At 40.4% G+C, this 14,362-nt stretch overlaps 1 protein-coding gene and 1 long non-coding RNA gene across 3 annotated transcripts in view; one reads left to right on the top strand and one right to left on the bottom strand.

Moving 5' to 3' along the window:
• Positions 1–8,855, bottom strand: part of LOC141257367 (uncharacterized) — a 28,210-nt gene extending 19,355 nt beyond the window's left edge. The window contains exons 1-6 of one of the 2 annotated variants that reach the window (XM_073671845.1): positions 8,719–8,770; positions 5,333–5,418; positions 4,093–4,967; positions 3,526–3,636; positions 3,045–3,188; positions 749–1,397 (exon numbers count right to left, since the gene is read on the bottom strand). In XM_073671845.1, the coding sequence (XP_073527946.1) occupies positions 749–1,397; positions 3,045–3,188; positions 3,526–3,636; positions 4,093–4,128 (940 nt within the window). In that variant the 5' untranslated portion in view covers positions 4,129–4,967; positions 5,333–5,418; positions 8,719–8,770. Of the gene's footprint in view, positions 1–748; positions 1,398–3,044; positions 3,189–3,525; positions 3,637–4,092; positions 4,968–5,332; positions 5,419–8,718 lie in introns of both variants that reach the window. The other variant, XM_073671846.1, reaches the window with a different exon arrangement.
• The window catches only part of LOC141257368 (uncharacterized), a 30,629-nt gene extending 18,222 nt beyond the window's left edge, over positions 1–12,407 (top strand). The window contains exon 3 of the long non-coding RNA XR_012318055.1: positions 12,207–12,407. This is a non-coding gene — a long non-coding RNA (uncharacterized lncRNA). The remainder of the gene's footprint in view (positions 1–12,206) is intronic.
• Positions 12,408–14,362: the final 1,955 nt, after the last annotated feature.

The raw sequence follows: 14,362 nt of genomic DNA, 5'->3' as shown, positions 1-14,362 counted from the left end.
CCCTTGATTTTGCCTCCTTTTGTTTTCAATGGGATTCAGAAGCTCGGCGAACTGTTCATCGAATAGTGCAAGTTCGACGAACCGAATTAGAGTGTCACGCGTGGAGCAATTCACGTGGACTGCGGAGCAGACAACATGTGACATCGAGCTTCCAAAGGCTCGCCCATCTCTAGTCCTGCATCTTGGGTGAAGGAAGGTGTCAGAGGTGAGAACAGCACCAACAATCTGCTTCTGTCACCACCCTCAAATGAAGTCAAAAGGAGCGTAGATAAAAGCAATCAGTGACACTAGAAACATCCTGTGATAATAGTTTGTTTGAGGGTGGTGATAGAACCTGTGGACTAGTGCTGATGTCACTGACTTGTATGTCTGGTCCCTGAAGAAGTAATGTTTCACAGTTAGAAGCTATAAAAACAAAAGATGGCACAGTACTGGCCTCTCCCGCAGCTTCTATCAACATGGATCCTGGATGTCCTCAGATACAATAAACTACATAAAGTAACTGCAGCCCTGCCTCCTGTTCCATTAGTGATGGATGTTGCTGAAAAGTGAGTGCATCCACACGCATCTTTCAAGGACTGTAACACTCTTCTCAATCCAAATACTACGGGAAGCAAAAAAAAATATTTATATAAAAATGTAGGGATTAGAGTGATAAGTGTAAGGTCTTGTGTAAATAATGTTAGTGACAAATGCTTGGGATGTTAAAAGATAACCTTTTATAAAGTTTTTTTTATCTTAAAATTACCTGCAAATACTTGTGCGATGGCATTTATTTCTTCTAAGCAAAAGTCAAGCATGAAACAAGATGGGTTCCAAGTTGGATTCCAGTCCTTAATCATTTTCAAAGCTTCTATGATATATTCAGTCCGTTCCTGTTGAACCACAAAAGCAGCTACCACAGTATAGCACACATTTGTGCGTACACAAAGAAAATATAAAGGTAGTGCATATCTTGTTGTCCTGTAAGTGGCATCAAGCAGTGTAATACTATTACCATAGGTTGAAAGGAGTCTTTTTTGCCAGTGTCTTTGATAGCACAAAAGAAATTTTTGCTCATCTTGGTCTTCCCCCTTTACAGAATGAGGACGACAATAAATGCTGGCTCTATTATCTTCTTGTTGCCACTTAGAAACCAAATCCAATACCTTGCTTTGGTCAAACACAGAGGTAGTGGTCCCTTTAGAAGTTCGACCCATTATATTTGTGATGTCCTTCAACGTGGGATAATATCTTCGTCTTGAGGATTGTGGAAGATCAAGCCCTGTGAAGAGCTCTTGAACGACAAAATGCTCCACGAGTTTTTTGATATCTCTTTTTTTACGAATACCACTCTGGTAAAGCTCCAAAATTTTGTCCACAACTCTTGGGTCGATTTTTTCACGGATATTAGCTACCTAAAAAATAATTACAACATTTTTTTTATCAGTCATATAAAAAACAAACTTTATATCGAATCCAGAATTAAAGTAAACACAACAAAATCTCATATTAACTTACATACAGATGGAAGATATGGATCAGATGGTTATCATCTGATTTAAGCTAGCTAGAAAGTGTCAGATAGGTTACTGAGCAGTCAGAGATGGTTGGGTCTGACTACTCACAAATCCACAGCCTGGGGTGTGATATGGTGGACAAACTCCAAGTGAAATTCATTATCTGTATTTGTAGAGGTAAGAATTCCGCGGTGTCATGCTCCATGTTTTTTTGTGTGCTGCTTTAACCTTGAAATGCCATTGTTAGGACTGTGTATCCTGTCTTACTGCAAAGAAACCCTTTTTATTTTTTATTGTTTGGGGATCACTTTATGGTGCTTTAATAAAGCAAACTGGACATTTTAAGTCGCTTCACGTGCCTACCTCAACCGCCACAATAATATAATATATACAGTACTAACAATTGAACCCTTCTACGCCCGGGTGGCGAGCATTTTTATTGGTATATGGTCTCCCATGCTGGTATGTGCTGCCCCCCTCCTGTCTCCACCATTCTATCCCGGTATGCGTGGCACCCCTCATCCCCCAATCCCGGTATGCGTGGCCCCCCTCACACCCCAATCCCGGTATGTGTGGCCCCCTCATCCCTTTCACGCTGTACACAAAAAAAAAAAAAAAAACCACACTTATATTCACCTTTCTTCCCTGTGCTCCAGCGCTGCAGCGTCCTGTTCTGCCGCAGGCCGGGGGAGGAGTGCGGCACCGGAGCACAGCGCTGTCCGGCGCCATTTTGCTGAACACTGCAAATGTGTCTTCAGTAAAATGGTGCTGGATAGCGCTATGCGCATGCACCAATCCAACACCTCACTCCTGCCCCCGGTCTCCGGCCAGAAGAGAGGCACCGTGGCAACGCTCCTCCCGGTCAGGTAAGTATGTCAGTATGGCGCCAGAGATCGCAGTATGCGTTGTGTCTACGCATACCGCGATCTCCAGTGCCATACACTCCTCTTACCTGTAAAGGGTCCATGCCTGCTTCTGTCTGGAGCCAGACTGAGCGTCATGCATGCGCAGTCAGGATAGAGATAGAGACACATATATACATGTATATTATACACAGTCACACTGTGGCGGTTGAGGTAGGCACGTGAAGCGACTTAAAATGTCCAGTTTGCTTTATTAAAGCACAATAAAGTGATCCATTAAGTGATATGAATTTTTTAGCAAGAGGTAGACTTATGAGGGCCACTTGTGTTGGCACATTATAAGTATGTCCATTTAATATACTTTATTTGGAAGCCAAATAAATCTAAAAGGATAATTATGTGCAATGTAGAAAGAATGACAGATGTAGAATTACATGAAGAACACGGCAGCCAATCACACAGCTCATCCGCTCTAGCACTGTAGATATTGTTTAACACAGGTACTATAGTAAATGGCGACCAAATTGGTGAAAGGGAACCACCCATTAGATAGTTATGAATAATAATCCATATTATGATATAAAAAGTTTTTAAAGACAATATGGACATTTTTTGATAAAGGTGGGTTGAATCGGTGATCTAACCTCCAATTGTCAACATGTTTTGAAACACAATCCATTACCTCTCCAGCTATAGGGTGGTTTCTATGCTCTGACAGTTTTGGAAACTGAACAACATAACAGTGTAAAACTTTGTTGTCTTTTGTAATCTCTTGATTCATTTTTTTAGATGCCATTCTTTTGTGCCAAGCTGTGTTTCTTGTGATCTAAAAAAACAAAAAAAAAAAGAAAAATACATAGATGTAGTTTCCTTTCTCTTGACTATTTTGTGAAACTAAGCCATTTTATAAAAAAGTTAAAAGGAACATTCACATATTAGAAACTAATAGTTGAGGCATCAAGCAGTGCTCAGCATTAAAAAAAAAAAGATAAATGGACTAAAATGTGGCTCAAAATTGTAACTATAAAAAATAAAGCTTTGAGAAAACAAGACACACTCAGCCACAAATATGTCAAATTATAAATGTGGTGCAAGGAATTAATTAAAACACAATGTAAAATTTGTTTATTGGGAGGAGGTTACACATCAACTTTGTTACATACCTGAAAATCCGGATATCTTATGATATGATATACATATATTTTGGCAGGACAATCCATTTTTTTAGTGGCCTGGATTAGCTTTCTACATTTTATGTAACCATGATCACCAGTCTGCAGGAAGAGCATGGAAATTTTACAAAGATTAAAACCAAAATATTTTCAAAGACAAAATATCCAAATTCTCTCATGTGACATTGGGGGAATACATGACCTTTTGTTATTGTTGGTGGCCACTAGGAGGTAAGGCATTCTTCAGGGAGGAGGAAAGGGGGGGGGGTGAATTCATAATTTTTGGAAAAACCATGATAAATGTTACATAAACTAAAAGCATAAATTTTAAAACCGTACACGGAAGTACCCATATAGGATGTTTATCTAGAGCAGTACATTTTCAGTATGTAATAGATGTAAATAGGCTAATGTGTAGATGCATTATGGGTAACACATGACTTGTAACGCAATTTGACTGCACATCAAACCTGCAGGTCTGTAAATAGCATTAGAAATCATGATGACAGCTTACCTTTAAATAACAAACAGTAATAGTATGCTTATAAATGTCATTACCTTTTTATATATCATCTTCATATTAAGTGGATCCATAATTGATTGTAGTGCAATCTGATGTACTGTGCTGATTGTAGTGTGGTCATCTCAAAGAAACTTTGTAGGAAGAGGGCAGGAAGATGTAGGACAAGCAGATTTGACTGAGTGAATGGTGTTTCCACTGTAATTGAACAGCTTGCCCACCGCACACCAGGTCATAACATGGACGTCAGACATATTGCCATCCGGAACCAGAGACAAAGAAGACTTAACTACGATGCAAGTTCAGATTGTGTGTCTTGTTTATCATTTATAAAGGTTTAATGTTATATATCAAATGTACTGAGTATATGAGGGGTCGGCATGTATTATTCTGGACATGGTGTGTAGTATTTATGAACTTTGAAGTGTACTATGTGGTCAGTATACATTAATAATTCTGTTATCTGTTTATAAAGGTGTAGTTTTAATTTGGAGTCTGATTATCTAAATTGAGTTTATGATCTGGAGCATTTTGCCCTGATTCCATATTTTTGCTGTGGTGTATGTATGTATTAACATTATTCCGGCACAATCTGATGATCATCATGTTTTATTGTTTTTTTCAATTAAAAAAACAACCCGGCTAGCAAGAGTTCAATCATTCTACAAATGTGTGCCATTGATATAGGAGACTAAGCCCACAGATGAAGCGTTGATTAAAACGTCATTTGTTCTAAAGTATGTTGTAGCCATAGTATTGCGGGTGGACAGGTTCGCTCTTGCTCTACAATGTCAAAGCAGGAAGTTGAATGGAAAGTTTGTCTTGTAAGTCGAAAGACTAAGAGGAGCCCAAAACATCTTTATATCAAAATCTGTAGAGACGAATCACATTAAGGAGTTGTCATGTTTCACAGCTAATTTGAGAAAGAAAAAATAAGAATAAAAAAAAAATAATCAAGACAAGATGACACCTGGTACCATTTTTTTTTTTAATTTTGTGATATTAACAATGTGATATTAACAATGTTCATTTTAGAGAGTTGTAGTTAAATACAAAACGCAACCTTGAATTAGTTCAAACAGAGCGTTTGTGCTCCGTTTTTGGTGCAGTTTCTGCATCAAAAAACAGATCATTTTTGGAAAAAAAGCATCAAATGCATCATGCGTCTGTGTTGCTTTTTTGCTCCATTTTATTAATGCTGCACTTTTGCTTTTTCAAAGCAAAAATGCAGTACTAATCCATAAAGGGCAGGGAGGACACAGGCAGACACTTTATTACCTTCCCCAATGTCCGGTGTCCAGCGATGAGTTGTTTCCAGGTTTTGCACAGTAACAGGTCACCTGACAGTCACATGGCCAGGTCCACTGAACGTTTGTCGCGTGGAAAGTGCAGTAAAAAAAAAAAAATAAAATAAAAAAAAAAAAAACATCAAAGGGACTGTGTGAATACCAATCTGTGTTGTTGTTTTTTTTTTTTTTTTTTTTTTTTTTTTTATGTATAATGAAGAAAGCGCAGCAGAAAAATGGAGCAGTAATTGACGCTCATTTTGTGGATGCACTTTCTGCGCCACTAATACAGCAGTCAACAACGCTGACGTCTGCACGGCAAATTGAAAATCACATTCACTTTGCTGGCAGACGCAGTGACTGATCCGTTTTTGGTGCAGTTTTCCAAGGAGGAAAAAAAACAAAACAAAACGGATCAAAAAAGATCACTGTGAATGAGACCCAAGAAGAAAAGTGGTGGAATGATAGACATCTTGCTAGTATGTAAATTTGGCAAAAAATGAAACTATCAAAACATCTTGATTTATTTAGTATGGAGTATGAACACCATGTGCAGACATCCCTGCTCTTACAGCCTCAGCTGCCATCACTAAGGTTATTAACAGGAACCTGTCAGGTCGTTTTTACCCCCTAACCTATCACTACCTGTCCCCTGCACCTTCCTAGCACATCCCTAACCATCTTCGTCTGACCTAAAACTGCCCTATATTGGCTGTGAAAAAGGAAGGTGCAGGGACAGGTAGTGATAGGTTAGGGAGTAAAAAACGACCTGACAGGTTCCCTTTAAATGGTCATCTGGGAAGGTTCTGCCACCTGGACCCGGCAGCGACGCGAGAAGACTCCACGGACCCGGCAGCGACGCGAGAAGACTCCACGGACCCGGCAGCGACGCGAGAAGACTCCACGGACCCGGCAGCGACGCGAGAAGACTCCACGGACCCGGCAGCGACGCGAGAAGACTCCACGGACCCGGCAGCGACGCGAGAAGACTCCACGGACCCGGCAGCGACGCGAGAAGACTCCACGGACCCGGCAGCGACGCGAGAAGACTCCACAGACCCGGCAGTGACGCGAGAAGACTCCACGGACCCGGCAGTGACGCGAGAAGACTCCACGGACCCGGCAGCGACGCGAGAAGACTCCACGGACCCGGCAGCGACGCGAGAAGACTCCACGGACCCGGCAGCGACGCGAGAAGACTCCACGGACCCGGCAGCGACGCAAATATATTTAGGCCACACAGGTTGCTCATACTAGTTTGAGGAACATGAAGCCTGGCTTTGTCATGTGTAAAAAACTGCTCCTGGGAGACTTTGGAAAAATGGCCGCACCACTGCTTACACATGAAAAATAAAGGTAACGCCAAGCTGTTAATTCACCTGAAATGAAGACTAGAGGGGTCTAGCTACCATAGATTATGCCACTGTACCATAATCCACGGAGTAGGACTGGTGTGACTATAAGCGTGGGTAGCTGTGCATGTGATACTCTATACAGAATTAAGCAAAATTAGGCCCATAGGATGTCAGATGGCCTCCTACAGCAGAACATCTCTATACATCATCATTTATCTATCTCTGCACATCTTTTACACAAACCATTCATTTCTTTATCATGTATTTGTTACGTTATGTGTCAGACAGATGTCACACGGATCACATTTGTGTGCGGTGTGTCATCTGTGCTAGTTGCAAAAAAAACTGACTTGTCTCCGTGTGGATCACATGGACACGTGCATGGTTAACAGGGACATGGTCTGTAAAAATATACAGCTATGAAGATCCTCATTGATTTTAATTCGTATGCGTGTGAACGTGTCTCCAGAACTTGTGAAAATGGACACCACACGTACTGGATACATAGACATGTGAAGCAGGACTAAGATGCAGCAGGATGAAGATACGGGAAGGAGTGGTTTCGGTGGAGTTTTGAGTGAGTTGCCTCACAGGCCAGTGCAATGCATGATGGAAATTGTAGTAATAGAAGCAGAAAGTCAGGGGAGGAAGATGTCAATTAACCCCATCAGAGATTTATCAGCAATGAGGATGTATTGTTAGAGCATGATCAAAAGATAATATTGCTAAAATAAAATAATGGAGAGGCACATAATAGCAAGATTTCTGAACAAAAAAAAAAAAGTTATGGTACTGGACAACCTCTAATCTTTGATAACTCCAAAAAAGAAACTGCATCTGGGTAAGGTCTGGTGAGTGTTGTGTCCATTCATCCAGGCCTAGTCATATGCATCTGCACAGTACAGGAGCGCACACAACTGTGGTACAAACACAGCCACCACGTGACAATGCATAGTTCTCAGTGATTTTGGACAGACTGTCAGGGTTCTTCTCGTTCATAGGAAGTTGACTGGCAAATATATGTGTGTAGTGTTTTAAACATTTTTAGTCATTAAAAAAGACATACATCTATAAAATTGTAACACTATATTTACATTTTTATTACATAATCTATTTTAGTACATAAATATAAAATCTAATGAAGACATCTATATCGAAAGTCAAAAAAATTTGTATATATTATACTAAAATATATATAATAAAATGAGAACACACACCTTGGTGCTGCATATTTGCACAGACCATGGATCTAACACTATATTCATGAGCTGTGAATGCTTATGCTAGCGTAATTATGGCCTAACCTCATTTTTGGGTACACCATTTTTTTTTGTATCAGGGTAACTTCTGTGAAGGAAATTAGGTAATGAACTTTGTTCCCTATTCTGAGAACTGAACCTTGGTAATCTGTCTATTAGACTTATTTTGGGAACAATATTGGGCTGTAAATAACGATAAATCCAGCATTGTAGATCCATTAAAATCTAAAAAACTTTAAGCCATGAGCTGAATTACAACAATTCAGTCACAATCCATCAAGCAAAAAAGGATTTAAAAAATCTGATGTTTTGTTGCGGAAAGACATATCTATTTGCATCTGGAACATGCCTCACAGCATGATGCGTGCACTCATGGAAGTGGGGAGCTGACTTCTGTATGTTTTCAGAATTTTGTTGTGGTAGGATATTTAGTTATTGCGCTTGGTTAAGATACAGCTTTTACATACTAAGTTTAGTTCTGAGGCAATAACTATAAAGGAAGTTTGGATTGATACAGTATTTATGTAACAAGGCAGGTACTTGTACTGGAGTTATAGGACAAGATTTGTAATGTCTTATTTCCATGACCGTGTTATGAAACCCGCACACCTATGATGCACAATGTGCAATAATATCTATATAACAGATAGATTTAGGATATTGCTAACTAGGTGCACTCTGAAATTTTAACCAGTATATCATCAGGATTAGTAAAGAGCCAATATAATAAGTTGAACTACTTTATAATACAAATTTAATTGTACCTGTTTTTGATGTGTCGCCTGGACATATCGCTTTTTTTGTGGAAGAGCCAAATCCTTTCCAAGATGGCAGCATAACACTTTTCTTCCAGCAATGCCAAAAGGTACTCCGGTATATTCAAGTAGAGACACATTTTTAACTCGTGGACCGTGCCAATGTATTGAGATTTTAGAAGAAGGTCTAAAAGCTAAAACAATACAAGTTTTAAAACATTTATATGGATAAGTTTGTGAACTTACTGGAAAATCAGTCATTGGGAGACAAGTAACCACGCTCTGCCATCTACAAGGCTGACACTGAGAAATATACTTAAAGAAAAAAAAGAAAAAAACAGCTACTTCTCAAAAGGATACACGTGCCTACTGGCACCAAGTTAATCTGAAAAAGTGAGAAATTTGAAATGGGAACAATTAGGGATGAGTGAACTGGACTTTTATAGTTTGGTGTTAGAAAAGTTTGGGGAAGTCTGTGTTTGGTACTGTGTTCAGAGTTCCGGTGCTTTAAGTATGCAAATCACAGGAGTGGGCATCGCTTGCTGCGGGTACACTCAGTGCGAGCCAATTGCAGTGTTTGATCTGCTGCTTTGAGGGTAAAATAAGAGTGATCGGATGTAGTGTGTACCAAAAAAAAATAAAAAAATTACAAAGCCTTGCCCTCCCTCCCCCCGTGTTTCGCTTATGGCAGGCTTTGTGTGGGCAAAGAGCCGAACGACCCAATCAGTGACTTTCAATGAGGTTCAGGTCAAATTTGGTTGCAGAACAGAACTTTGTAAGGCTGATTTCACATCAGCGTTTTGAGCCTTTTGCAGCAGATCTGGCAGCCTTGCCGCATTACAGGTCACTTGCGGCAAGCCCCATTCATTCCCTATGGGACTTGTGGTCGGGTGCGGCAATTGCAGTTTTGCCAGATACGGCAAATCCGGCACTTGCGGCAAGTTAAAAACAAAAACGCTAGCAGCGTTTTTAATTGCTGCAAGTGCCGGACCCGGCAAAACCGCAAGTCCTATAGGGAATGAATGGGGCTTGCCACAAGTGACCCATTATGCGACAAAGCTGCCAGATCTGCCGTAAAAGGCTCAAAACGCTGATGCGAAAGGTGCGTAAGAAGTCAAGCTGAGCCACCAGAACCTGAACCTCCACAAGTCTGATCAGTAGTAACAATAAAAGAAACAATGGGAACTAGTCACAAAACACATGAAACACCCAAGGAGATATTCTGTTAACACCTCTACGACCTGTGACGTACTGGGTACATACTAGGTTGCCTCCCTCCCTTTTATGCTGGCTCACATCATTCCCTGCACATACTGGCTGATCTGATCAGCTGATATGTGTAGCTAACAGTTGTGGGTGCATAGGAGATAAACCCACACCTCTTAACCCCTTAGATCAAGACGTCAAACAAGGACAGCGCAATCGAAGGCTACATTCACATGCTGCATTTGCGCTGCGTTTTTTTGAGGATCCGCAAAACAGATGTGCTTTTCTAAAAAAAAAAAAACAAAAAAAAAAACACATCACCATTCACACCAGTGCGCTATTCAGGATGTGCTTTTTTTGAGCCCATACTACAATGTGGGCAATGGAAAACACATCCTCAAAAGCGCAAAAATAATTGTTCATTCTTTCTGAGGATCCGCTTTGCAGTGAAAACGCATCCTCAAAAATACGGAGTGTCGGAACGCAAACTTGGAAAATGTCTTGGCTGGGAAAAAAAAATTAAACAGGAGCTGGGATCGGCGGGCGCTGGGCGGGCCCCTGTACATCCGGGTCCCGTCACGCCCCTGCTTTTACTGTTATGTAAGTGGTGGAAAAAAAATGAAGTTTTTAAAGAAAAATAATTACACTTTTGCGCCAATTTCGGTGACCCGTAGCGTTCTCATTTTTCAGGATGAGGGTGATTGCTTATTTTTTGCGGCTTGAGCTGACGCTTCTAACGATACCATTTTTGAGTACATCCGATGTTTTGATCGCCCATTATTGCATTGTATTGCAATGTTGAAGTGACCAAAAAAAAACCCTGGAAGTTTAGGCGTTTTTTTTTCCGCTCCGCAGTTTACAGATCTGATGAATTGATTTTATACTTTGATAGATCGGGCATTTCTGACCAAAATGTGTATTTAATATTTATTTTCAATGGGGCAAAAGGGGGGCATTTGAAATTATTATTTTTTTTCATATCTGTAAAAAAATTTGATTTTTTCTTTGTTACACTGGCCCCTAGGGGACCTCAGCGTTGCAGACTACGATCGCTTCTCTTATGTTCAGATTAGCTACTGCACGTCTGTACACAAGAGAAATTATCCTTTTCTGGCGGCAACGTCACTCAGACTTTGCTGGCAGGAAGCTATTGCAGACAGCATCCGGGGAGATCACAGGACCCCAGTTGGTCGAGGTAACAGCCTATGGGGAACGGTGCGATCCCCGACAGTGATTGCCAACACGATCCAAAGGATTAACAGCACAAATCCGATCGCTGATCAGATCGGTGCTGTTAGCTACACATGTTAGCTGATCAGATCAGCTGAGATGTGGGTGATGATGCCATCTGAGAGCGTGAGGGGGCGGGACATGGCCAAGGACGTATATATACATCCTTGGTTGTGATTGTGTTAAAAACTTTGGTATTTTTACCACCACTTACATAAAGTAAACGTTTGGTATCTACGAACACGTACCGACCTGAGGCATCATACAGTCACATCAGTTTTACCATATAGTGAAGATTGTAGACAGATTTTTATAATAAAAAAAAAAGTTGTGAAATTGACTTTTTTGGGCAATTTAACCGTACTTGGAAATTTAACGTTTTTCTGTACACTATATGGTTAAATAAATGATGTCATTCAAAACTACAACTCGTCCTGCAAGCCCTCATTTGGCTATATTGATGGAAAAATAAAAATAAATAACTTATGGTTTTTGAAAGAAAGGGAAAAAAAAAAATAAAAAGAAAATAGCAAAGGTGTTTCCACCCACACAACCTAAAAATTAAGTAACTTTACTATGTTTACATAAAATAAAAATATGCAATGTGCATAAATGAACGTCAAACATCATACTAACACAATTCATTTAATAAATTATGTAATTTTAGTTTAAAACACATACCTTCATCTCCAAAGTTTTTTTGTTTTTCTAAAACAATGAAATTTGATGTTGTGCTCTCTTCAAAATCAGTAATAGCTTGTGCTACAGCATCTAAGGATTCAAAGGTCTGTATCACTTGGATTTCTGAAGACTCTCGAAACACCTAGTAAAGTACGGCTAATTAGTCATGGCCAATAGTACAATGTGAACATCAGGCTTTTAATTATGATTGAATATAGATATGTTCTTTCTATATTAAACAAATTTATCCAATTCATTATATATTCTAGGAGTCAGTCGGTCCAGTTTTATACAGACTCCAACTCCACAGCTCTGCACACTGCCAGTGCTTTGTTTTGTTGAGGGGCTTTTAACCTCTTTGTGCTTCCTGTCCCCATTAGGGTGTGGAGACAACCTCCATATGCTGTCATGGAAGGTTCCTAGAAACTGAATTAACGGTAAGAATAATTCTATTTTTGAGGGTTTTAAGCTGCACCAGATTATAAAATGAACCCCAAATTTAAATAAAATATATATTTTTGGGGACTGTCTTATAATCTCAATGTCCATTTTATAGTCAATGTAGCTTACCAAGGAGAGAGGGGGGCGCAATGGAGCGACGTCACAGGAGGCAGGGTCCATGCTGAAGGAAGTTAGCGGGGGCACAACGCTGCAGGCTCAAGCATGGGGCATGTCGCCGGCATGAGGCGTGCGACATTAATCGCCCACCAGTGGAAGTGACGGGCTTAATGAAAATGGCAGCAGAGAGCAGATAACTCAATCTGTGAGAGCACTGCCTCTGCAGACATTTTCCTTAACACCATTCCTTTGACTGCCTGAAAATCAATGGCACCAACCTCGTGCGCCCGACACCCCCCCCTCCTACCTGCAGCACTGCCCAACGTTGCACTCGCTCACTTCCTTCAGCAGAAACCATGCCTCCTGTGACCCAGATACACCACCCGCTAAGCTATATCTGGATTATAAAATGCACCCCCATTTTTCAAACAAAAAAGTGTCTTATAATCAAAAAAATATGGTATATTTTCTGTGAAGCTTTGAAACACTGCAAAGAAAAAGTAAACCTGGATACAATCGTCAAGCTAGAATGCAATTCATGCTGACTGTTTTGAGCAGCATGAGTCATATGACAGATTACCTTTAACATAAGGAACAAAATAATTTTTTAAAAATATAAAATGATACCTTGATTTTGTCTGTCTCCTTAGAAATATTTTCTACGTCAGTTCCTTCGGTACCCACTCCATCAGGTGAAATAGAGACCTTGACCTGATTATCAGTCATTACTGCTTCCTAGAAGAAAAGTGATGTGTAAAAAACAAAAAAAAAAAAAAAAAAAGGGATGGTGCAAAACACCCCCAAAGCAAAAAAAAAAAAAATACCTTCTTGTTGTCTACATCCACTTCTTTACAATCAACAGCTTGTCCCAACTGCAAACCAGAGCTGTTTTCAGCCATTTCAATTGTACCTATAGTGAATTTAAAGAAAAATAAAAAAATAGGTAGATCTGGCAAAGAATAATATCTACATTAAATCTTTAGGTCATCTATACTTGTTTAGGTTGACTTCATGTCCTTGCAGCTGTGTATCTGCAATAGCTTGTCACAGCAAAAGTACAGAGAGCGTCCCCTGCCTCCCAAACACACTGGTGTCACTGGTCATTCAATGGATGGAGCCAAGCATTGATTCTCAGAGGAAGGTTTACGGAGGGCAGCCAGATAAGAAAACCTGGGCTGGAATAAGGACAATGCAGTAATAGTGCCGCAACAACAATATTTTTGTGTTGTTGAACCACCATGTTACTACAACACATAAATAGAATTGTTTACATCCATAGGTAGGCTAGCCCAGGGCTGTCTGTGACTGCGCTCCAGGCTGTCAAACCTGGAAAAGCAGTTGTGCAAAACAACAAGATCAATAATACCCAACATCACAGCCAAACCAAAGAGAAGCAGCTCCAGCCACCAAAGTAGGGGGAGGGGGGGGGGGGGGAGTTAATTGTTTGACTTAATATAGTAGGGGAAGTGTACAGGTGATAAGTTTGTGAGGCCCCTGAATGATAATAAAATGGCCCACGGCAGGAAAGAGGTTGCCCACCCCTGGCCTAGACCTTTAGGAGGTAGGGAAATAGGATTTCTATTCGCCTACTTTGAAAATGCCTTTCCAGATGGTCCCATTCCCTGGATAAAATAGTTTCAAACTCATTGTGGTAAGAAAACAACCGAGGGGTATGATTTGCCTTTTGAAAGATACCAAAGGCTCTGTGGGAAGCACTTCATCTTCCTTGACCTTAAGTGTCTGGTTGACTACTAAGATCAGACTGTTCACCATATCCTGAAGCTTGGATGGCCCGGTCAGAGTCTAGATCAGAGTCCAACTTAGTCAGAAGCCTGAACAGCCTGCAGCTTGAACGATGAAGAGCAATAGACAGATGTCAACCTGGAAAATGTGGAAGTCCAGGGAGAACCAGAAGAGTAACTGGAGGGTGTCTGCTCTTTGGATCTTCTATGCGATCTGCACTGACGGAGTGCATCAG

This window comes from Phyllobates terribilis, unplaced genomic scaffold, assembly GCF_046119375.1.
Source record: "Phyllobates terribilis strain yellow unplaced genomic scaffold, ASM4611937v1 Scaffold_3__8_contigs__length_932513732, whole genome shotgun sequence".
Taxonomy (NCBI): Eukaryota; Metazoa; Chordata; class Amphibia; order Anura; family Dendrobatidae; genus Phyllobates; species Phyllobates terribilis.
Note: the sequence above shows the minus strand (reverse complement) of the source record. Positions and strands in the feature narration are given on the sequence as shown.